At 40.2% G+C, this 24,568-nt stretch overlaps 3 protein-coding genes across 3 annotated transcripts in view; 1 reads left to right on the top strand and 2 right to left on the bottom strand.

Annotated features, from left to right (window-relative positions):
* The window catches only part of lysmd1 (LysM, putative peptidoglycan-binding, domain containing 1), a 2,990-nt gene extending 1,987 nt beyond the window's left edge, over positions 1 to 1,003 (top strand). The window contains exon 3 of the mRNA XM_035671906.1: positions 137 to 1,003. Coding sequence (XP_035527799.1) covers positions 137 to 323 — 187 coding nt within the window. The 3' untranslated portion in view covers positions 324 to 1,003. The remainder of the gene's footprint in view (positions 1 to 136) is intronic.
* A 391-nt stretch (positions 1,004 to 1,394) lies between these two features.
* tnfaip8l2b (tumor necrosis factor, alpha-induced protein 8-like 2b) lies at positions 1,395 to 7,988 on the bottom strand. The gene is made up of 3 exons (XM_035671907.1): positions 7,574 to 7,988; positions 2,680 to 3,003; positions 1,395 to 2,215 (listed from the first exon to the last, which is right to left on the bottom strand). The coding sequence occupies exons 2-3, from the start codon at positions 2,995 to 2,997 to the stop codon at positions 1,973 to 1,975; spliced, it is 561 nt and encodes a 186-aa protein (XP_035527800.1). The 5' UTR covers positions 2,998 to 3,003; positions 7,574 to 7,988; the 3' UTR covers positions 1,395 to 1,972.
* Positions 7,989 to 10,553: 2,565 nt separating this feature from the next.
* On the bottom strand, positions 10,554 to 23,926 carry LOC118336011 (soluble guanylate cyclase 88E-like). Its single transcript, XM_035672542.1, has 16 exons — positions 23,757 to 23,926; positions 23,040 to 23,172; positions 22,340 to 22,514; positions 21,262 to 21,353; positions 19,713 to 19,970; positions 19,447 to 19,591; positions 18,647 to 18,772; positions 17,919 to 18,039; positions 16,932 to 17,061; positions 16,368 to 16,514; positions 15,298 to 15,444; positions 14,709 to 14,865; positions 13,558 to 13,667; positions 12,983 to 13,072; positions 12,601 to 12,719; positions 10,554 to 11,833 (listed from the first exon to the last, which is right to left on the bottom strand). The coding sequence occupies exons 1-16, from the start codon at positions 23,882 to 23,884 to the stop codon at positions 11,464 to 11,466; spliced, it is 2,448 nt and encodes an 815-aa protein (XP_035528435.1). The 5' UTR covers positions 23,885 to 23,926; the 3' UTR covers positions 10,554 to 11,463.
* Between the last annotated feature and the right edge of the window lie 642 nt (positions 23,927 to 24,568).

The raw sequence follows: 24,568 nt of genomic DNA, 5'->3' as shown, positions 1-24,568 counted from the left end.
TTACTTACTTACTTTACTTACTATGAATGTAGTTGATAGTGGACCTTATATTTTAGCAGGACTCACTGAAAGCTGCCAAAGATGAATGCAGGCTAATTGTACTTACTGTATCTTTTTATCTGTTTATTATTCACAGGGTCGCCGCTCTAGAAGCAGCTTGCACCAGCAGGACGTCAGACTGGCGGCCACTCACAAGGTCGCAGAGTGTCACTTCATCTTTCCGAATGCAGCAGCAGCAGGCAGCACATGGAGCAGTACCCCTAACTGTCACCAAACTCACCAAGAAACTGAGAGACCGGGAAGATGAGATCTTCCAGCTGTGACATGTTGATTCTGCTGCCTCATCTGATCATTAAACAAACTTTACCAGAAAGACAGATCGCAGGGTTCGGCCTCCGGGATTAATAGAGCATTACAGATAAAGCAACAGATCTCCAGTGATCCCCCTGCTGCTGCATATATTAATATAAACTTTATAATGGGAAGTTACACTGTCTTTTAACAGGTTCTTAAAAGGAATATTGCACTTGTGTAGCCTTCTTGTTTATTTGTTGAGACATAATGTAGATTATGAAGAGCTTCATATTCTCCCGTAGCAATCTTCGGTTTGTTTTCACATGCATGAAATAAGAGCGTGAAATGTTAAAAATGAGAATTCGCAGTCACATGCTGGTTTAGTCACATGACTCTTCATATGGTGAACTCAACAAGTGGTTTGTGTGTCATGCTACCTCACAGCCTGCTAATGCAAAGTCGGCCAAGTTTTCAGACTAAACGTTTTAGTTTATAAATCATGTTCATTGTAATATTTAGAGCTCAAAATTGCCCATTAACTCATCTCTGTCTGTTACTACTGTATAAGTATTTAAACTGTAATGTAGCCAAAGTTTAAAAAAGAGACATGTCTTTTAGAATATTTTGACAGCAATATTTGTATTATTTGTTATGGGCATATTTTTATGTAATACATTTTAGAATTAAAAAAATGATTTATTTCATCAGGTTCATATGTTTGTCCACACTTGTCTTCCAGGGCTGGACTCCAGAAACAGTTGACTGTCATTAGCACTTGATCTTTAAATTTCTGTAATTTCACAGTTCAACTGATTTTTCTCCACTTTACACAAAGAATATCATATTTTAGCAGTTAAATGCTAAATTACAATATTTGACTATTATATAGGGTGAGCCTGATTTTTCCCTTTGTTAAGATTCAGTGTCTTTGTAATGTAAAACCAAAGAATAACACCTGTGATTCAATCTTCAGAAAAACATGAATTATAGGATTAACATTCAACTCATGCAGTCAACAGCATTTTAAGAGTCAGTCTTTTTGTTGATGCTCCTAAACATGTTTTGAAGCCAAGACTACAAAGTGTTGGTGTAAGTAAATGTCCACTGTGGGGTTATTTGCTTTATTATTGGCTGCATTGTCTTCCAAACGCCTCAGTAAATACAGTACATCGTGTTGTTGGAGTATCATCTTTGACCACCAGATGGCAGTGCTGTATTACAGTGGCATCATTCCCTTCCTGTACTCTTTATGCAAGCTGTCCAGCTGTTTTGACTCCTCTCCTGAATACACAACATCAGTAGTTCTGAATGAAACATTGCAAGGTCTCAAATATTAAACATCGGATACCGTTTCGTAATCGAACAAAACGGCTGATATAGTAGAAACCAGTTTCTATTCAAGTTTGGTTTCTGTGAACTTTGACTAGAAAAGTATATATCACAATTTTACAGTATATATATATATATAACCTCTAAACATTAAAAACTTGAGGAGTGACTCAACCAACTTTATTTTTATCCCACATGTTCTTTAAGAACGATGGGGCCACAGTTTTGTTCTTAAATCACTTGTCTTGCGTTGCCAGTCCTCTGCAGCAGTAAGAACAATTCGGACAGTCTTAAGTGAGTCTGCCTGTAGATCTCCCAGTGTCTGACTGACATTTGTATTGTTTCTATGTCATATTGTCCCGTCCTCCACCAGTTTGTTGAGTCCTTTGCAGATCTTGGTGAGGTGGGGTCGGAGGGGGCCACTGGGGTCGTACAGTTTGGTCAGGAGCTCGGGGTCGGAGTAATGGTTGAAGACGTGCTTGATGCGACCGTGAGATTTAGGGGTGAGGTGGTTGTTGACCAGCTTTAGCAGCAGATCCCTGCAGCTGGCCAGGAGCTCCTCCATCACCGACTTGTCAAAGGTAAAGTCCACCTGCACCAGTCAAGGGAAATATAATGTCAGAAGGTCATTACTGTGAGGGTTTCATGCGTTTCTTTATCTCTTACATTTGGAATGACAAAAGACATAATCCAACTGCGAGCAATATATAAGCAGTATACTGCTGCAAACACGTGTAGCTAATGACAGCAACGTTCTTGCAAGTGTTGTAAATATAAAATCTGTGTGGTACGAGTCTATTTATGTTCTGTCACATGTTATGCAAGCAGAGGTGCAAACAAGTCAAATTAAGGTCCCTGAGCGTGTAGTTGCACTTAAATAAAACCAACAAACTCGTTGTAGCATTTTTAGGCCACATAACACATTGACTCTTGAAAACAGAAAGAAAAACGATATGGTAATTGCGTACTATTTCATTTTCAGATAAACAAGAAGTTCTGGCTCTCTAAAGCCTCCATATATCCTGTACATTAAAAGGTTAATATGTGGAAATGTACCTCATAGAAGCTGATAGCTGTCATGGTCCCCATGTGCAGCTTCTTCTTAAAATCTTCAGCTACTCCCAGCTCCTCTGTGCTAAAACGGTTGTTCCTGAACAGCACGCCGACCTTCACGGCAATCTTGATCAGGTTTTTGATCACCTTTTGGGCCTCGGGTTTATTACCCGAGTACTCTTTGGAGACCTGGTAGAGTTCATCCAGGATCTCGCTGGTGGTGTCGTCAATGAACATTTGGACGGAGCTTTTGGTGGCCATGGTGCTGAGGATCTTCTTCTGCGCCCTCATGGCCATGTCCTTTGAGCTGAAGGCGTCCATGTTTGCCTGAATTGTCATGGAGAAGGAAAAAGTGTTTTGCATTTTATTAATAATGTTGATGACAGATTTGTGTCAGTAGTTGTCAGCCAATCATAGAGGCAAAATGATGAAACACTTGCAAGTACAGCTTTCTCTGAGTGGATTGATTGCTCATTGGTGTGTATGAGACAGTTGTTTTTCAACCAAAATTTGGATTTGTCTTTTACTGCAGTTGGAAAATATTCTCTGCCACTGTCCGTACCTGACACCAGATCACAGCTAATCCAGAGCCTCAGTCAATAAAAATAGGAGTAAAAATCACAAGAAAACTCCAAGGCACTCTTAAACTATTAAAATGCCTTATTGTCACAGCATGGGGTTAATTAGGCAAGTTAGGCCTAAAAACAAACTCTGACACATTTAACCTTAGTCAAGGAGTCAAAATATATCAGAGTCTAAAAGAACAGGAGTATTTACACTGTTTACTTTTAACAATAGGAAAGCCTATTGTACCAAAAATACATATAGACGCAGCTTTAAAAAAAGAGGAAGCCCAACAATTTCACCCCTGGTTGCTGCTCGGCTCAACTTGGGTTTTTACTGCCAGACAATGAGCAGCTTTAGTGAAGTAGTTGGAGGTTAAGTGCCATGTTCAAGGGCCAACTGTTTGTTGTTATGGAGGCTGGCGAGGGCAACACATGTTCACTTTTCCTCATCCAAATTCCCCAGATCATGTGGGGATTTGAACTGGCGACTCTCCAGTCATTAATTTGACTCTCTAACCTTCAAATTGCCACAGATCCAAACACTTGTTCACACACATCATTGAAGTACATATCAGTGGCACAACTGTTCAATTCAAGCTCAAATATTTGGATGTTTATTAAAATAAGCAGTAAACAGATATCCCCACAGTGCTAATTTAACAGACACTGAAAATACAATGTCCAATTTGAAACACATTCATGTAATGTTAGTTCCAGTGTTTGTTTTTGTATCTGACATGCACATATGATGCCAACCGGGAAAAAGTACCATGGAAGAGACTCCACAGAGGCTTTTAATTTCTCCACTGAGATTTTAACCACACCTAGCATCCACCACAGAGAACCCCCCACCCCCACCCCTGGGGAGGTCATCAACATGCATACAGCACGCAATGACACAACTGAAAAATCCACTGTTTATCTTTGATTGTCAACACAGTTTGAATTAATTCCCTTTTAATTACATTTAATTTTTCCCTAATCTCTATGAAAACAGGCAGATTTGAAGTGAGTCATTCACAGAGAAAAAAATACATTGTATCTAGCTGATGCTCTTATTAGAGAAGTTTACACAGACTGGGCAAGCAAAATAAGGTTCAATTCCCACATCAACAAAATAACAAGGATTTAAAGGATTAGAGTAACTTAACTCTTACAATTTTTGGAGCAATTATGTGTCCTTGTAGAATACTTATGCTTGATACATAAGTCCTACTTATATCTCCAATCCCACAAACACACACACAAAGAACAATTAAAGTCTTGCTTAACTCCTACTTCACCTTAATCTTAGTATTTGCGATGAGTAAGACAGAATCAACAAAGACATACAGTATCTGTTGCATGCATCAGTGCACTGAAACTGCTCTGTATCCTCTCCTACTTCCTGTGTTCCATTTAGCCGTATATTCACTCATTTATTGGCACGGAGAGTGCGAACAGGCATGAAATTCAAAGAACAGTTACTGAATATGTTTTAGTGTAATTTTCCCCACTAAATCCCACTTCTGGCCTGTGTGGACAAGTATTTGAGAGGAACAGGTAGTCTGCATAGCTGAGGCAGGTCCATGCCTGCTGTTTCCAGATTGCATGAGTTGTGCTGCAAGGCCAAAAAGTGAGCGCCCTGAATGCAGTGGCTACAGTAATTACTGGTCTTGGGTCTGCCTTTGGGTAAAACAACAGCTGATCTGTTATTGAAACATTTTGTGCATTAGCAACAGCATATTGTCCATAAGCTGCCGGTTAAACGACTGCCTTATGGCTGCTTTAATGTGTTTCTTTCATGCCTGTTTGTGCTTAGTAGACAGCGTTATTCAAATGATGATGTTCTCATTGTCCAACTCCAGTGATGCACAGTCAGCACTGTCTGCAAAACGTTTCCACAGCTCACTAATAAATGAAAAAGTGATCCAGTAACGATCATATCATGCAAATAGGCAGCATTCGCTCTGACTCTCCCCATCCCTGGTGTGCACCCCAATCCCAGCTGCAAAATCCATAATAAGCAAACAGTCACTTTTATAGCATATCTCACTAGGTTCCATTTTACATGCACAACCATTCATTTTGAACAAGTGTCACATTTCTAATAGCTCGCTTTGTTACAAAAGCTTTGGGTTCCCTGTGGGGAATTAAAAAACATTCATTAGATTAATTTCCCTTAACGGTGATAATGGAAGTGGAGCAGCGTGATAGCTATTTCAGATTCATGCTTCAATCTCATTTATTTGCTAAAAAGACTACAGGGATTTGAGGGACATGCACAGTGTGTAGTCATCAGGCAGTATTCCACATAGTGAAATGTAACTCCTCAGCTGGAGACTGCTCGCTGCTTGGCTTTTTGTGCATCTACATTGTTTATTTTATGCAGATCTGTCAGGGGGTTGAGGCCGTTTGGAGAGCGGTGAAACATTTCTGTGGTACAGCAGCACATTGCCATGAAAACACTTTTCTGTAATGGACGTCATTCACTCGGTCACATCGAGGACGCTTTCAAAGTTGAGCATCAATTTTCTGGTACAGATGGATTGAAGAGGGCTTTTAAGCATCGGTTTGTTGTTGACATCCACCAGGGAGTGACTGTATTACATGTTCAAGTGTTTGTTTCCCTCCCAAATGCCTGCCTGAATTGACAAGCACCTACATTCGACTGTGTGACACCTGATAATGTCGGAAGAACAAAATGAAAAACAAGAGAGCAGAGGTGGAACTATCCCAGTAGAGACGGACAAACTTTGAGGAATCTTTAGGTTGATGGACGGTCAAACAAAGATTGCTGATTGGTGGAGCCATCCAGGCAGGCAGGAGAGGTAAATATTTAGCATTCCTCAGATGACTCCAGCATTGAGCGGTTTGTGTACATGTATAAACTTGTTCGCACGTGGATGTGGATGTGGATTCAGTGGTTTCCGGTTGTTTTTGCGTTCAGGTATTTTTGATAATTAAAGAATGTGTTGGATTTTCTGTCTGAATTTGTCTTCTTGTGTCCTGCATATATATAGGTGTGTGTAAGTATGACCTCTGTCCTATGTCCCCTCACAGGACTCAGAGGGGGATTCCTGAAGCCCCCTTTGACTCAGCCAATCAAAATGTGCCTTGTACTGTTATTAGAGTGCAGCAGGGCCTCGCTACTATGAGCTGACAGATAGACATCCTCACTGAATTTCAGTACCAGGCTTGGTGCTTGGTAGTCTGAGTTGTAGCTGATGAGACCGAGAGGAGGGGGGTTAGGTCTATTTTAGCTGGCCGTGGCCTTTGATCAGATTGAACAATGAGAATGTTCCAGAAAAAAACAACATAGAAAAGCCATACCACTCAATCAGATGAAAACAAGGACGCTATTGTTGAAAGGTCATCCCTGAGCTACAAGGGTGGTTGTATTGAACTGGTACAAACCTTATTATCTCCTACTGGACAACCAAAGAGGATTAAATGATAACAGTGAAAATACAACATCTCTGTGTCCTTAGACAGCAGCTTTCTGTGCAAGATGAGCGTTGTGCCCGGATGAAGTATCACTTCCGCTGTGTGTTTTTAACTGTGGGCAACTGCGCTGAAAGTTGCATGTGTAGATGTTGTTTTTAACTTGAACTTCTCGTGTAACGTGTAACGCTTACTGCAGTGGCACATTCAATTCTTTAAGTTCGTAAGGATTGCGTTGGTTTTACATACAGTTTGTTAATTGCCTTCTGCATTTTTTCTGCATACAAAAATTTCTCCACGAACATTCTTTTAGTAATAGACAAGAAAGCATTTTGAAATCCTCAAAAGGCTCATATTGCAGTTTCTCTTTCAACATTGCTCAACTCGTCTGAGTTGCTCAACTCTAGCACCCATCTACATGCCTCAAAAGGGAAGCGAAACAGGCAGCAGTTGGCTAAACGGCGGGTAGTTGTCAGCAGAGGCCCACAGGTTGTGACCACCACAATGTGTGTGACATGGCACCCTTCCCTTGTCTTTCTCTCTTACTTAATGAGCTTCAAATCAAAGTAGGCCAGTAAAGGAGGGAAAGTCCACTACCTCGAGATTTGAGTTGAGCAACTCCTGGCATGTGCAAACAAAAGCGTGAGCCCTACATCTGTGCATGTCACCGTACGTGTTCCAGCAAGACTGTGTACATGCATATCTCCCAACTCGCACTCAAGATGGGGAAGTGGAGAGAGGTCACAAATTTGTTCCAATCATCCCTCTACTCAGTCTGTCTGGGTGCCAACAATGATTACTCATTTTTTACCAGACAAAAAAGGAGACATAACACTGATTTGGGCCCAGAGGATTTGTCTTTTTCTTTTCTTTTTTACTGGCACATGAACACGGCAGAAGTGTCTTACCTGTGTGTGCTGAGTCCCCCTCCCTCCTGGTCTTTGTCAGATATCTTTCTCTCCCTCTACTCTGTGTCTCAGGTTGACAGCACAGGCCAGTTGATTTAATGAGATCCCTTCATCTTCACCACGAGCAGAACCAAAACCCAAAAAACCAGCCCTCCCACAGCGCTTCTGTCAGTGCTGCCACCCTATCTTAAGATAATGTTGAGTTGCACTTCCTTGAGGAACTAAATTGCTATGACACACCCCTCAGCGTGTCTCTCTCTCTCTCTCTCTATCTTGTTTCCCTCTTAAATTCAAATTCAAACTCTTCGAAACTACTGTAGTTCTCTCTTCCCCTCGCTCATCACACCTTGGTGTTTCCTCTGATTCTGCCTGTCTCTCTCTCTCTGCTCTTTTCCGTGTTGCTGACGTTGTGCCTCTGCTTGTTCTGACAAGTGAAAACCCCAGAAAGAATTTAGCAATAATCCAGTGATGCAGCCAGTTGAAAAGGGAGTGGCTTAACCCCTTTTTTTGTGTTCACCTTCGCTGGAATGCAGCTCCTGTCATTGCTGCCGAGCACTGTCCCTCCCTCTGTCTCTCTTGTTCAAGGTAGAATCAAAACAATGAATAGTTAGCAGCGTGTCACAGACTGACACACACGTGCGCACACTCACAGCTCACTGACACTGACACTGATGTAAAGTTTATGGACAAAACGCAACATGATGCAATTCTTTAATCCTGCTCTATGCATTAGTGTCTCTGAAGTCTGTTTGCCTGTGTGTTATCATCTTGTAACACTATATTTTGTTGTCCTTTTATTGTCCATTTAAAGTTACAGAACAATTGAATGCGCTTAATCACATTTTTGTGTTCAAGACTAGCTTTCATTTATCATTTCTAAAAGTACTTCAATGTTGTCAGCCTTTTGTGTTTCTTTTTAGCACTTTCGATTGTGTGTATTGATTTAAATTTGGTCCTGAAGCAATAATATTTTATTCAAGTGTATTTTTTTTGAAGTTGAAGTGACAAACTAAACTTGGACTTGAACTAACTGCACATAAGTCTGGCACATAGACATCCTTATGATGTAAAGGAGTGCACTTTGTCCCTGATAATTAATCCTGGTGACAAGTACACTTTAGAAAGTAATTCCCCCTAGAGCGGTGAGTTTCATTGTAGTCACAGCATAGGCTAATAAAATCTGAAGTCCAATATCACTCTGATGAATGAAGCTTTGTTTGAGCTGGTTGCCATAAATCTTGTCTGCCTTGTCAAAGTCTTATTTGAGTGAGTGAAATATAAATATAGATGAGGGTAATATAAGTTATAATCAGGAGTAACCAATATTGAGCCTGCCATTGTTCACAACAGAGCAGCCAGTCTTGGCAGCTACAGCAAACATGTCCGACATGAATTCAACGATTCATTTAGAATCAGGAAGTGTCCCCTGATTCTGGAGCTGCTTGTTTATCTGTAGGTTTATCTGAATGGCAACCAGCTGTGCTGAAGTGCTGTTGGCTAAAGCACAGGCCATTCAAAAGGAGCCGTCCAATGAACTCTCGCAAATGTTAATTGTTGTCAGATGCCAGGGGTTAAAGGTGACGCAGAGACCCAGCTGGACTACGAGGAGTGCCTGGACAGGATACGAGCCCACCAGTGTGCGGTGTAGGCTGAAACACACCTGCCTCTTTGTTTTGCCTCCCACTTTGTCCTTCTGCAAGAAATTAACTCAGAGAGAAGTCATGGTAAACTTTGCAACTGCAGAATGAGGTCTGTCACCGTGGCAACAGACAGGAAGTAGTGCTTAAGCGGTTTCCTGATAGCTTCCTCTTTATCGTGTAATGACATCTCACAAGGAAACATCAGCGAGGAGCACTCAGCTGAATATCTGTGTGTGTGTGAGTGCAGGCTTGCATGTGTTTGTGAGTATAAGTGAGAGTAGTGCGGGTGAAGGAGCGCACTTGTCCTGAAATGAGCTCTTACCTGTCTCACCTCCGCACTGTACACAGCTTACACACATTGCCTCTTTTGGTTATGAGATAATAAGAGAAACTTCAATTATGTCACTTATCTTTCATTAAAAGATCACATGGACCTTCAGCCACCAACCTTACACACACACACATACAGTCAGTCGCATAATGGAAGTGTGTTATCACCAGATGACTAAGACAGGAATAACTGACCTCATAACCACTGAGGTCAGGGAATTGCGCCTGAAGATTCGGAGCCTGAATTGGATGGAGGATTTGGTGAGCTTAGGTGTGTTCTACGCTTGTGCTGTCTTTCCACTCGCAGCGTTATAAGATAGATGGTGAGCACCGATCCAGATGAACAGATGCTGGTTCAGGGGGGCCAGAGATTTAATTTGATCAGTCTGCTGCTAACAGGGATTCACTTTCCCCCCACGGCATGAGCAGATACAGAACCCTTCTATCTCACTTGTTTTTGGGTTGTTTTGGTTTTTTAGATATGAAGAACCGCAGGGAACCAGGAAATAACTCACTCACTGTTCCCAGACCCTGGTTTATTAGCTAGTTCATTTATTCATTAACTTGTGGTTACCCTATCACCTCCTAGTGGCTATTTCAAGATATGGCAGTGCCTACAGATAAGCTGCTGTGTGTGATTCTTTTTTGTTTTGTGCTGAAATGATTGAGTTAATTAGTCATTTAACAGTTTGACGATTTGTTGAATATATGCCAAATATTTGTCTGTTTCAGTCTTTCAAATGTGAGGATATGATACTTTTCTCTGTTTAGTTGAATAACCTTGAGTTTTGGACTGTTTGTTGCCCAACACAGGACATTTGAAGATGAAAATCCACCATAGCTACAAGCCAAAAACAGGTGCATTTTGGTTATACCTATAACTGGAAGGCTGATGTTTTTTTAACCACTGTAACCAGATGAGTATGAGTGTCATGACCCAACTACAAAATAATGAAAACATGACAGTTTTAGTGGCTGTACATACAGTTTTATATAAATAAACGCTATCATACAGTGAAACAAATGCAGTCAGTTACATACAGAAAGTAGAACCAGAACTCTTTAAGACAATGTTGTGAAGGTCTAGCCAAATACCTACTGAATTACCATACGCCTAGTTTAAACAAAATAAAATACAACCTCTGATGATGTCTAGTCTCAGTGAATTAAATGAAGCATCCATAGAAGTATTTATTTCTGTTTCTGTGGAAGCTCCTGCCTCTGTTAAAAACCATGTAAGCCCTGTCACAAAATGGCTTACTTTAATTTTCCTGTAATTTGTTGTCATTATACATTTGAACATAATTCCTGCAGCAGTAATAGCAGTGACTTCGTGAATGGCTTGTAGAGCATAAAGACTCATTGTCATGGCTGTCGTTACATGTCATACAATTCTGAAGTTCTCTGTTTCTCTGTGCATGTGCTGTTCGTGGTTAGAGGACATACTTCCTTTTTTATGAAACAGTCGACATAAGGAAGCAGTTGGCATGTTGTTTAAGTATGCAGGCTGTTGATATAAGTGATCTTAAAAAACGTCTAGGCAAATACTTTGATGCATACAATACAAATGGACTTCGGTGGGAAAAGTGTTGGTCTTCGGTTTAATTCAATTCAATTCAATTCAGGATTTTATTTGTATAGCGCCAAATCATAAAATAGAGCAGATCTAGACCATACTCCTTATAACATTTTATTTAAGTTGCCGTATAACTCTCATTTTACTCAAAATGTCACAAAAGCCTATATCTCTCAAAACCGGTCGGGATGACATGACATTCAGAATGGGTTAAAATGCAGATCGCTGATAACGTTGAACTGTCTGCTTTGTCTTGCCTCTGATTAAACTTCAATGATATTTTCAGCATCACACCCTCATCACATGTTGGAGTCGTATTGTAATCTCAAACTACAATCGTCTGCTCACAGGATGGAGCAGGCGGCGCTGCGCATGGGCAGGTTGGTGGGCAGCTTGGCGTACTGCTGCCTGAAGCTGTTTCTCTTGTTGTTGAGTAAAGGACCTGGGTTCTCCAGCCCGTCAGCGGGCGGCGAAGACTCTGGCATTGCGTTTCCCTGGGGCACATCCAACTTGGCCCCCTTGTTGTTCTTAGTCTTTTTGGGTTTCTCCTTCTCCTGTGGCTCGGTCGAAATGGCGGGGGGTTCGTTAGCGGCCTCTGGTGGGGGCAGGGTGTCCAGGGGGAGGTCGCTGGGGCTTGGCTTCCCTTCAGCTTGCTCATCACTGCCGGTGATGTGGAGGTTGGAGGCCATGCGCTTGGCATTGGTGCTTGTGGAACTAGTGCAGTTACAAATGTGTCATTCACAAAAGACATAAGAAACATTGTCTTAAGTATTACTGTAATCATGCTGTCAGAAATTAAAAAGTTTTCCGTTTGGCTCCAGGGATGATAGTTGTTTGAAGACTAGTCTCTTGGATCTGATAGGGGTTTATTCCTGCCAGTGGCTTCTCTCACAATGCAAAAAATATCCGTAAAAAATCATTCAGCCTAGTATTAGGTCCTTTAATCTCATTTATTCAAACAAGCAAATAAATCTGCCCTTGAAGTGAATCATTATTTGTTATTTTCAGTGACATCAATACATTTTATAATAATTTTCCAGAACAGCACTTACTGGCCCTTTTCTGTTTGGTTTCAAGATACACTGCACTTGGAACAAGTGTTTAATGAAAAATAAGTTTCAAAAGGCTTGATATCAGACTAAAGCAACTGTTAAAATTGGTGGTTTCTGCAGTACTGTGTCGCCTGTTTTGTCGCACACTGTTTTTTTTTTTTTTTTATGGTTTTTATTTTTGTGCCTCAGTAAACCAAGGCACAAAAAACACTGTCCCTTCTGAGTGAAAATTTTGTTTTCGGCGGTCAGCATGAGTCCTTCCGACAAACAAAACCACGTAAAACTGCCTTTTAGTTTGCTTGCTGTCTGGTGCTGCAGGGGGCAATGAGCACAGCTCTGACTGAATCAACAGGGGGCATCCTGAGTCCACTCTGTGTACAGAAGAAAAGTGATTCTTTGGTGCTGACTGCTCTGCTTTTGTCTACTCACCCATTAGAGCTCTTGTCCTCAGAGTCTTTCTGTTCACTGCTGTAGCGCAGCTCTGCCGGGGTCTTGAACGATAGATCTTTCTTTCCTTTCAGCCAGTAAGTCTTCATGTAGCCTTTACCCTGGAAGATGTTAGGGAAGTAGTGTTCTGATCACAGATGTGGTATGAACATGTAATCTAAAATTCATTAATCAATATTTAAACTGGGAGGCCCCAAATATCTCAGGTATTGGTACAATATAGTATAACACTAATAAACACTTCATTTTGGAATAAAGACATTCAAGTATTACAGCTATAAGATGTAAAGTATTAGTCATAATGTCCATCTCAATCAGTGGATGGTATATAAGAATTTAGCAAAAAGTATGTGTTATGGCTCACCTTTACAAAGATTTTGCCCCTTTCCTCAATGATATAGGGCTCATGTTCCAGGTGATCTTTGGTTGTCTGACTGATGTGTATCTGCATGCCCTGCTCAGACAGACGCACATACAGAAAACTAATGCTAAAGCTGAGTATTGAAATACAAGCTTCATCTGTACTGAAACCTTTTCAAATCATCACAGGGAAGTGAAGACATTTAGCTTACTGGACTCTAATATGGGAGTCCATTCAGGGTTTTCTTTCTTTATGGGCGTGCATTGGGAGGAAATTAGGCCTGCAAACTACCTCCTTTTTAATTTTCTTTTCATCACAGAACAGATTTCCCACAAAACATGACATTAACTTATATTACTGTACGTAATGAAAAGCAAATGAAGTGATTAGCCCGTTCCATTAACTAAAAAGCAGCGTGCACAATGCCGTCATTAGACAGAAAATGGTTTTCTATACTAATCTACATGAATTTGACTGAGGGAAATCATGAACGTCGTTGCAGTTATTTATACTATTGCCATGGGTTATTTAGCACATTTTGCTGGGCGACGGGATGTTAAATATGTTAGTGTAGTCACCACTCCATTGCTCTCCATCCTTGAGGCTGTGTTCACAGTGTCACCGAACAGACAGTAGCGAGGCATCTTCAGACCCACCACGCCAGCCACCACCATACCTGAGTGAATACCTGAAAGAGGAAACAGTTTAAAGAATCAAACATGAGCTGATTTATTCATAAACTGCCTGAATCCATGTTTTATTTTAGCTATTCTCACAATTTTTTCATGGACAAAAAACTGATGTACATTTCCAATAGTTATTTATCTTGCACTCATCACTTAGCCAACATTTATCCAGACATTATTTCAAGGTCGTGACTTATAAGCAACCAACAGCAAAATTAAAAAAATTACTTTTCAGTTATAACTCAATTCTGATCAAAATTGTAGGTTTGCATTAGTAGGGCAGATCTGTCTGTCAAGAACTACCTTTTAGCCCAATGCATGACCCTGACAGAATGAATAGTTTACAGAATAAATGGATGAATGGATGTTAAGTACAGTATTTACCTCCTCACTTTGTGTGTCATGCAGATCTCTGCTCTCAGTAGTTGGCGTACCTAGACTGCAACGTTATGACTTTTTTTTTATCAGTTACAGACCATAAGATCATAGTTTGTGCCACAGATAATGCCAGTTACCACTAGTAGATGATAAGTGGTGCATAAGTCAGTATATTATTTATTTCTTCTTTCCTTCAAAATGTTTAGTCACAATTCATGCACCTCAGTTCCAGCGGCTTGTCTGAAGTCCGCAGGTAAATTAATTTGACTAAATCTTAATATAGAAATGACAAAACATGAAAAAAAAAGCTTTTTTTTCTCCAAAGGTATCAGTGGTTAGGGTCAAACAGTGACCCCTTGTGACAATAAGGAATCAGTGTCTTGGTCTGTCTTTACCTCGGTGCTCCGGTTGAGGAAAAATCTTTCTTTTGTCCAAGATTATATTTATTCGGTGCGGTCACTTAAATATGACAGAGTGGATGAGTGGATAAAAGCCCAACCTGAAAATGTCTGAAATACAAGGATCAAAAAAACTGACACACTACCAGTTTAGAGGCAGTGATGGGTGGCTGACCCTGAGCCGTGACCTCCTGATGGCCAGCAACAGCCAAAACCCAAATAAGCAAATATTATGGCCTTATCATGGCTGACAGTTATACTGCTCACCGACTCTGATCTGGATGTTATCTCCTGTGGACGGATCTTTAAGGTGGTCGATGGAACTCAGCATGTCCAGGGCCATGTCGCAGATATGGTGCGCGTGAAAGGTGGTCTTGTTGGGCACACCCGCCACCACCATGTAGGCATCGCGAATCGTCTCCACCTGGACAGAAAGGAGAGAGAGGAATTTACGTTGTCATAAGAAAGTGGGTGGAACCTTTTGACTTGTTTTAATTGGGACAAGTGTCACTTCACAACTCAAATAAGTAGGAATTCTACTTTATTTCACAGTGTATTTTCCAGGTGTGTGTGTGTGTGTGTGTGCCGTCCTTAGACTTACACACACCAGAATGTTAACGGTTAAAAATCTGAGCTGTTGCTGCATTCCCCATGGTGTTCAAAATGCTGTTTCAGATGTTTTCCTACCTTGATAATCAACTCAGTTGGAAAATGTAAAGAAAACCATAAGCTATCATTTCACATTCAGGAAAAAAAACACCACTTAAAAAAGGTACATAAAAAAAAATAACAAGACAGATGAAAGTAACGGAATCACACGCAGACACGTCAGGCTGTGCTACTTTCTTGGACTGACCTTGTAGACGTTGTGCTTCTCACTGAGTGTGTCAAAGACAATGTAGATTTCATTGAGCATGTCCACCACCTGCATGGGTGTGATGTGGATGCAGATCTCATTGAACTTGACCACGTCGCTGAAGAGGATGGTCACATCTGGGAAGACCTGAGATACAAACAAACATAAACCGGTATACTCACTGAGTGCCTATACCAGGAAGAGATACTTCACAGTAGCTCAGGGTTACTCAGTCACAGGTTCCTTTAGACATCAGTTAGATTGTTATTGTTAGTGTGGATGGATTTTCATTCTTAGTTTATGGTAATCTGCTTTTTGAGATTACATCCAACATGGATGTTTTGCAGCCTGCACTGTAACTGCTGCTATTTGTTCTGCTGTACATTTGCACAATAATCAGTCTGCTGCTTTTATCTCCCAACTACTCATGTAATACTATACTGTTTGTATCCATGTTTTATCTACGGAGTAAATGCCATTTTGTTCTGTTGTGCATCTCCCATGTACGGTCTTGAATGAAAATAAGGTTTATCTTTATATCTATCTTTAACATCTTTGGGCCATGTTGGAAATGCACGTTCTTACTTTTACATTATATTTGTTGAATTTATTTGATATTTTTGTTGCATAAATAAATCAAAACTCACAACATTGTTATTGCTTAAGAATGTTCTCACTCTTCTTGTCCTGACTTGCTCAACTGCTGCAGTTGAAGCCAAAAGTAGTTATTTTGTTGGTAGCAAACTTGTCATTCTGCTTGTGAGAAAATGGCAGTTCGATTTCATGTGGAGTTCACTGCCAAGCTAAGGGCACTGTTGCATAGCCGACGCCTGACCTCCATGTGGAGTGGGTCAAAGGGGCAAATAACGCTTGAAATGAAAGATGTGCTTCCTTGGAGAAAATGTGGTGTTATGGTCACAGCAACACATTACTACGATAGCAGAAAAGCAAAAAACATCTATGGCCTCAATTTTGCAGTTTTTTTTTTTTTTCAATTTTTCAGAACATGATGCTCTCATATTTTGTGGTTTTGGAGTATCACTATCCTTGCTAACAGCACTGTCTTGTACCTGGCACGTCTCCAGTGCAGTGATCCCCTTCCTGAGGCGGTCGGCCACAGCTTTAGGGATCATGGCGTACAGCAAAGAATCTCCTCTCTTCTTTTCTTCGTCCAGCTTCTTGATGATTTCCTGCAGCTGCGCATATTTTTGTTGCTCCTAGAGGATCAGAAACGGGACAAGAGTCTACAGTTACAGTCTCACCTCTCTTAAAGCTCAAAAATCCCTCTTTGCCTTCTCTAATCCTCTTAATCCACATCTCTCCTGCATGACTGAAGAGGATTTAATGGGTGAAATCAATAGAGGGGCACAGCTTTCACCTGGGCTCACCTGGTCAGGCTGTTTCATGGAGAGAACTGGCAGTTCTTACATTTTGTGCGCTCAGTACATAATATAGGATGATTTCTGGTTTTAGTCATAGAAGTCTTATAACTGTACATTTTGTAAGGCGACATGAACCACCTCAAACTGCCCCTTTGGTCTGTGATTTTGTAAAATTTAATTCCCCCAGTTGAACACAAGTCTGCTTTGTTAGCACAATGCTCTATCTCTGCAGAGTAAGGAGTCAGTCTTCACCTGATCAAGGGCCAGCTGCAGCTCAGCCGATTGTTGTGTACCGGCCAAAATCAGCTCTCTGCTGGAGTCATGCAGGTTCAGATCATTCACGTACACACCCATCTTTATCATGTCCTCCACTGTCTCTATACTGCAAGAATAAAGAGAAGAAATCAATTAAATATAGTGTAAAAGGAAAAAAAACAAGGGAATCTTACTTAATTTACTAAATTAGCATACCTGTAAATAAATCCAATCTCCAAAATGTGTTATTATTATTTAGGGGAAATTGCAGTGGAACAATAGTATTGTATAAATGTGGAGTCAAGGCCGACGTAAGATATGAAGGCAGTGACAGAATGTATTTTTCTGCAATGGGAATAAATGGAACAAAGTGACCTGAGTTTTCAGTGCTACATACAGAGAGGCTAACACACTTATCTACGTCTATAGAGCACTGTGATGTCTTGAAATTGGTTTTGAATGTCCTTAAATTCTAAATAAATAAAGGCCAGTATTCAAAAAATCTGGAATAGTTCTGGGTTGTTATCTGTACAAAACAACTGAAGGCTGACTTGTACTGTAGTGGCTCACATGGTAGATTCAGCATAATCCATCAATCTATTTCCACAGCATTCATTTCATCAGTACAATAACATACATACTGTTTTCTGTGTATAAATTAATTCATCAAAAAAAGGACACAATAGGGACTCACAGTCTGAAATAGACTACACCACTGACCCAAACAGAGAGAGAATACCAACACTGGCACTGGCTGACTATCACGCACCACAAGATAAGCTTCACTCTTATACACATTAACACACAGACCCAATACTTGCAGCAATAAAACTGGACCATAACAGACCTTATTAGCGTGAATATACTATAAGTATGGCCTTGGCCTGGAGTCGGGTCCCAGTTTCTAGGAACCAAGTAGACCTGTGAAGACCTCTTCTGAGTCAACACCATCAAACAAAGTCAGTCTGTAGGCTGTGGTCTTACATGGGTGTCCCCAGGAAGATGAGGGAGTCCCACTGGGGGACATACTTCATCTGGCCCTTCAGGTGGAGAGGTTTCTTTGGAGGTTCCCGCATGTCCTCAAAGATGGTCTCACTACACTTTCCTGAGAAGAACCACGAGGAACAGGTCAACAGGATTGTGGCTATTAAAATATACCAGCAAGAGGTAAAAATTGATTTTTAGGATTGAAATATTGAATGTTGTTATTGGTTAAATGTCCAACACGTTCTCATTCCAGGTTGTCACATACCGACACTCCTTTAGCGTTTGTATGAGACACCTTTTCATTCATTATTCAACGTTGTAAAATGGTCGCCATTCAGTGAGGTTTAGGCAACAATAGTACTTGGTTAGGTTTAGTAAAAGAAAGAAAGAAGAAAGAATATAAAATAACTAAGTTACATGACTTGCAAGTCACGTTGCCATTACTGTGGCAGCACATTACATGACTCAAGTCACCTATGTTACATTATGTAATTAAAACTTTAAATAAGCCTAAATCAATGTTGACTTTTGGTTCCACATGGAAAATAGGACAAGTTCTGTGTTTGTTTAAAGCCCTGAGAAAGATCTAGTGGTCAAACATTGGTATTTGATGGAATGAGAACGGCCTGAACAGACACAAGATAGAACAGTAAGATAAATGTTTTCAGAAGACCAAACAAACAGTGAACAGTCAGTTAATAAGTCAGTTAGTAAAATGTTCTGACCGGTGACAGTCTGAAAGGCCAGCAGTTCAATATCTTCCCCTCCAGAGTTGGCAGAGCTGTTGTACTGGGTGAGAGCGCTGCTGTACTCTTGGTCTGTGCCCTTCATCTCCTCCACTGCCTTCGGCTCTGATGGAGGGAGAGCAGCAGAAACAGTGAGAGGATGGATGACTGACTGAACCAGGGTGTGAGTGAAGCAACTGAGTTAACAAGGGCATAAGTGTGTGAAGTGTGTGCAATGAATTCCAAACACACTGTCAGGCAGTAGCGAAATGGCAGTGCTCAACAAGAGGATATATTACAAATTCATCACCTTGTTATAAGTTCGGTTCTAGTGCGTTGTTGACGGTTATGTTCTCATTTATGCCTATTATGTTTTGCAACAAATTAATCTCCTTGTTTTATTTCTTTTCATCCTCTTTTATTCTGACAACAAATTTTTGAGAAGTATTCACCACGCTGCTCGCTACTTGGTTTGCATCCTTGTTTCATTGACATGCAAAACATATTACTCTTTACAGTATATTTTTAAATATAGTTATGTGTGCTTTGACAAAAAAAGTACACTTAGCTTTGTAGTTAAATGAACAATACTGGTTTGGCCCTTCAATCACTTTGATATTCATTTCTGCCTGAATATATTATAAATATTTTACTCTGGCCAGATACAATCACCTTGGCAGAAAATGAGGGCGTGAAATGAGGGGATGGACATTTTGTGATCTCATCCATTTGAAATGAACCCTTTTTTATACATTATGCATTTGAAATGAAATAAATGATTGAAATGGAAAGACTGGTACCTCTTTCTTCTTCCCTCTTGGCTTTCTCACTCTCTTCCTTCTCCTCTGGCTCCTCTTTGCTCAGTTTGGGGATGTTGACCTTTTGCTTGCTCTCCACCACCGCTTTAGACAACAGCTCAAACACATTGTTCAAATGGGTGTAGATCTGACGAGTCAGCAGAAAAAGATTTTTGTGGCTTACTATGTCAGCAAGGCAGCGATTTAAGTGACATGAGACATGTAATATTTACAAATATGACAAGAAAAATTGGACTTTCCGAACTCACATTATCCCAACTGAACTCCAGCATGGGTCTGACCAGAGTGAACTCCTCGTTAACCTTCTTGCCCTGGAGATCGGAGAAGACCTCTTTGAGGCCGTCGCCGATGCGGTACATGGTCATGTCCCGGCGGAAGATGACGCTGAAGGGGAACATGTCAAAAAAGATACCTCGCTTCATTGGCAGCTTCTCGTAGCTCGGTGCCGTTTTCTGTTGGGGCATGCGGTGTTTGAAGGCGGCGTTGTCAAAGTTCATCTTATAAACCTGGACGAGCAGAAAGAAGTTAATACGTTTTTCAAAAAAGTATGCCTTATTAGACAATGTCACCTTTTATTTTCTATACAGTTGTCAGTTTATTAGGTCAGCCTAGCTAAAACTAATGCAATCTAATACAACAGTCCTGAAATAAAACCTACCTTCATATAGGTTATAATGCATTTTATCTGTTGAAACCATTTTAAAGAGGTGCTACAGTAGCAGTATAACTTTTTCTTGTGAGAAAAGTTAGCTGTAACAATCCATTTTAATGATAATGTACTGTCAAAAGTTTCCTTTAAACATAATGTTACAAGTGCATAGAGAAGATAAATGAGACATTCAAAGTCATGTCTGCCCTTATGGGCAAATTGCTGTTGCCGGACAAAATTGACTTTTTCCAGAAAGAAAAAAAGGAAGAAAGAAAAAAGAAAGGATGTAACAGAAAATATTTTGTAAGGATATTTTCTAACACAGATTTATTTAATTATGCAATGCAATTATGCATTTGGACTTTTAAGAGATTTCAAAGCTCAAATTTATGAAAATACTTTTTTTTAATTATTGATTTTGGTTTATTCAGCTGCTGCTAAGAAAAATATCCCAAACTATCACAAAATATATATTAACTAAATATTCAACTAAATATATTTACACTAACTACTTTCAAAGATTTAATAGAGTTCCAGAACTGATGGATTATAATGGAAGAACCCCTAATCAGTGACTTTCTCACCTTCTCTGAGCCTTCAGATTTAATGTGCCATATTTTGTCATCTTATTTCCAATATATAAAACATTATCAAATGGTTATTAACATCAATTAAGTAATTAGCTACATCTTATTAACTATGCCTTATTAAAAAGTTATGCCAACAGAAATAAATGGATACCACTGGGCGTTATCAGTTACTGTATGATAATAAGTGCAACTTGGGGTTGGGAAGTGAAGGACTCGTTGGCTGTTTCAGGAATCAAAACAGTAACTTTATGCTTATGGGACCAACTCTTATACAACATGGGTGACATTGATGTTACCTGATGCTGGATAGCATGAGAACAGGTATACGAGGTTGCACATTTCAGATTTGTTCTGCTGTGAATTATGAGTTTACCCAGAGTCCCATCCCAATAAACACTTATCTCCATCCAATAAACACTTGCTGTCTGAGTGTAAACAACTGTGCCTGCCGTCTCATTGAAGGTGATGGAATCATTTCCATACTGATAGAACTGCCACAGGGTCAAGGTCAAACGCTCGACAGTTCGGGTGATACCTGACCTAAACCCGGTTACGTACCACATACGTCATTTTCTCGGTTTCCTCTTTAGACAGGATTTCCACCTCGATATCGGTGTTGTAGAATTGCCGTCCCACTTGAGAGAGCTGTCCTGCAGGAGCCAATTACACACACTGGTTGGTCATGGATGTGTAGAGGTCAATCTTTTGCTTAGAAGGGATTCAGTAAAAATGTGCTTGTGTAAACGTAATTTCAGAACAAACTGAAGAGTAAGAGTCACATTTATCAACGACTTTGCCTGGATAGATGAACCTTGCCTGATGGCGTGACGACTACTTTGTCCCCGTGAACCAAGTCATTTATTTTACTTTTCAACGCAGCATACTGTACATAAAGCAAACCACTTTCAGTTATCAATCTTCACTAAAGAGCTTTTTAAAAGGAGGAAATAATTTTAAGAGAAAATTGGGAGGAATACGATGACACCCCCCAACCCCCAAAACAAAGAAAATGTCAAAGTATGAATTACATAAAACTCTTGCATTATGGATTTTTTGGATCCTGTTATTTAATATTCTCATTTAAAACAATTAAATCCAAATATGATCAGCTACTCAAAACCTACAGTTCATTAAGGTCTTGTAGGTTTTAGTCTGTTTACCACAATTTACATTTAATTTGCATTACCATTTTGGAAAGCACTCTCCAGTGCTCCGAATGACTTTTCCAACCTTCCAACTGGTTTCAGTTCAGTTCACTACTGGATGAAAATGAATGTGCCAAGACTTGGATACATATTATCCATCACAGTGAACATTAAAGTTAAATGATCCTTTTATGGTAATGCAGCTGAAAGTGCAGAACGGTTTATCCATAGTGCATTACGTTTTGCTGGAAAAGTTTGACTTTTGTATTGAAATAAATGTACATCTGTGGCTCCCTGGAAGGTAGGAAAATATATTAAAACATCCAAAATGCTAGTCAAATATGTGACAAATTATTCAAAATAATTCTACTCTTCTGTGCTCTGACACTCTGTGTCACAGAGAGGTCTGGGGTTGGGGATCAAACCCAGTTTCCTGTCACTGTGGTAAACTGTGTAACCCCCAGTGTTTCCCCTGCTGTGCTTCTCGTTACCTTTGACAAACTGAGTGAAGCCCTTGCGGGTGCTGCGGTAGTGCAGGGTGAGACTCGTCTCGCACTCCTCCTCCACGCAGAAGCTTGGTGGCTGCACCTTGGGGAAGGAGAAGCGAAAGTACTCGTGCAGGTTGTCCAGCTCATTAATGAAGTCGCGCACATTTCGACCCAACACCTAGGAAACATGGAAAATGAAGATATTCAAATTGTAAACAAAAACTGTGGTTTATATAATGAATAATATGGTGTTATAAAGGTATTTTTCATATTGTCAGAATACTGGGTAGTTATAATGTATTTTAATGTCACTTTCAGCCCCACTACTGATACAGATACTGTACTGTATAAACAGTGATGTATTTCCATTTGAATTTTATCTTCTTGTTTTATTTTTAATGGATCAGACCTTTATTGCCCATTAGGGAATTTCATTGGGATAAATGTTTTCAAGGTGACGCTTTTTACCTTCTCTGTTCAGTTATATTTAGGTATCACCACGATAACTACCCCATTCTTATTCAATTTATTTGGAAATGTGAAACATACTGTGTGTAGATGTGTGTGTGTTGGATGATTTTTTCTTGGAAAAACCCTAAAGTGCATCAGTCAGTGATGGAGAGTAGAAAGGAGGACCTTTATTTGTTGCTGCTGTAAGCTAAAAGACAACCAAGGGGAGGTTGTGGGGGGTTTACTATATCACCTTTAGGATCCGCTCATATCCGTAGTTTCCAATCCTCTTGACCATATAGACCCCGAAGGCGTACATCAGCTCATCATGGGTCTTTCCCAGAACCTCGCCTGCAGCCTTTGCCAACCGCAGGATCAGGTTGTCACTGTAAAGACGGAGGAAAGATATTAATTCATGTTTGTTTTGAGTTATTCTTGCTTTGCTGCTATTAGTCCCAATGAGATTTTAAAATCAGCTTTTCATTAGAGACATTACCAAAAAGAAGCAACCATGTACAAAGCTGAATAATTTCACTCAATCAAAATCAAATCCAGGGGTGAGACAACAGCATAGGGTCTCTAAACAGTCAGAACAGTAATTGATAAAGTAAAGCTTTACATAATTAAATTGCTATTCTCTGTACAGCTGTTTATGACAGTGTGTCCATCTTGTTTAAGTGCATCGTTACAGTTAAACACAAGTTTGTCTAACCAAATAATAAGTATTTCCCAGATGCGAATGGAAGGAATTCTTTTTTAAGGTCTCAAAGTGCTGCCCTTGAATTGAGCATTGGTCTAAGCATTGTGAGGTTCCTGTAATATTATACTTGTGTGCTGTGACAGTTCTAAAAATGTGAGTCTTGTCAGAATGTTGTTTGCTGAAAACCAAGACATTGCACAGGTTGCTCCCAGAATTGTGCAGTCACCACACTAAAATGGGGGAACGTGATTTACAAAAACAACAACCTACTTGTACATCTGATGTCTGACAAACTTGAGATGGGGTATCTCTGCTCGGTTCTCGATCAGCCTCCACACATCCTCTCCGTAGGATTCATTTATGTAATCGTTCACTGCTTCCAAATACAGGCCGTACATCTTCAGGGGGTTGGAAACCTCCAGACTGAAGCCGAAGTTAACTGCTTAGCTGAGAAGAGACAAGGGGAAGAAATTACATATCCAAAAAAAATAAAGGTTGAAGTCATCTTTGTTAGGGTCCGCAGTTTAAAATGTCACTGTTGAGAAAATATCTTAAAATCTATTCTTCCTATTCTTCTAAGAAAAAAGAAAATATTCTCAATAAGCTGCTCGGTTCTACACTAACTGTAAAATTAGACCACTGTGGCAAATACAACCTACTGAAAAGATATCTCAAGGAAATCTATCTCACCGGCTAATTACACTGAAACACATAAAATAAAAACAAAAAGGTAAAACAAAAACAAAAAACAAGCCAAAGATGTAAAGGTGAAAAGAGAAGCCCCCTTACCTGCAGTCCCTCAATACTGTGTAATCCTGAGCTCCAACTGTGCCAGCCAACGCCACAGCATCGCTCCCTGCTGAGAGTTTCCACCTGCAGCTGACATGTGGCTCTCCCCTGACACTTGCCTGTCAGGTCAATAGGTGACCTGGCCAAAATAGCAGCACCAAGGCATGTTTGTGGCAGGTAGCAAAGAAAAGGCTGAATTCTGCGTTTTTCAGACTCTCGGCCGCATGCATTGGCAAACACACTGGGTCTAATTTGTAAGGTATTTGTATGGAGATGAAGTCTGTGGGTGGCTG

The sequence above is a fragment of the Morone saxatilis genome, unplaced genomic scaffold (genome assembly GCF_004916995.1).
Source record: "Morone saxatilis isolate NCDOM2014 unplaced genomic scaffold, NCSU_SB_2.0 Contig24, whole genome shotgun sequence".
Taxonomy (NCBI): domain Eukaryota; kingdom Metazoa; phylum Chordata; class Actinopteri; family Moronidae; genus Morone; species Morone saxatilis.
Note: the sequence above shows the minus strand (reverse complement) of the source record. Positions and strands in the feature narration are given on the sequence as shown.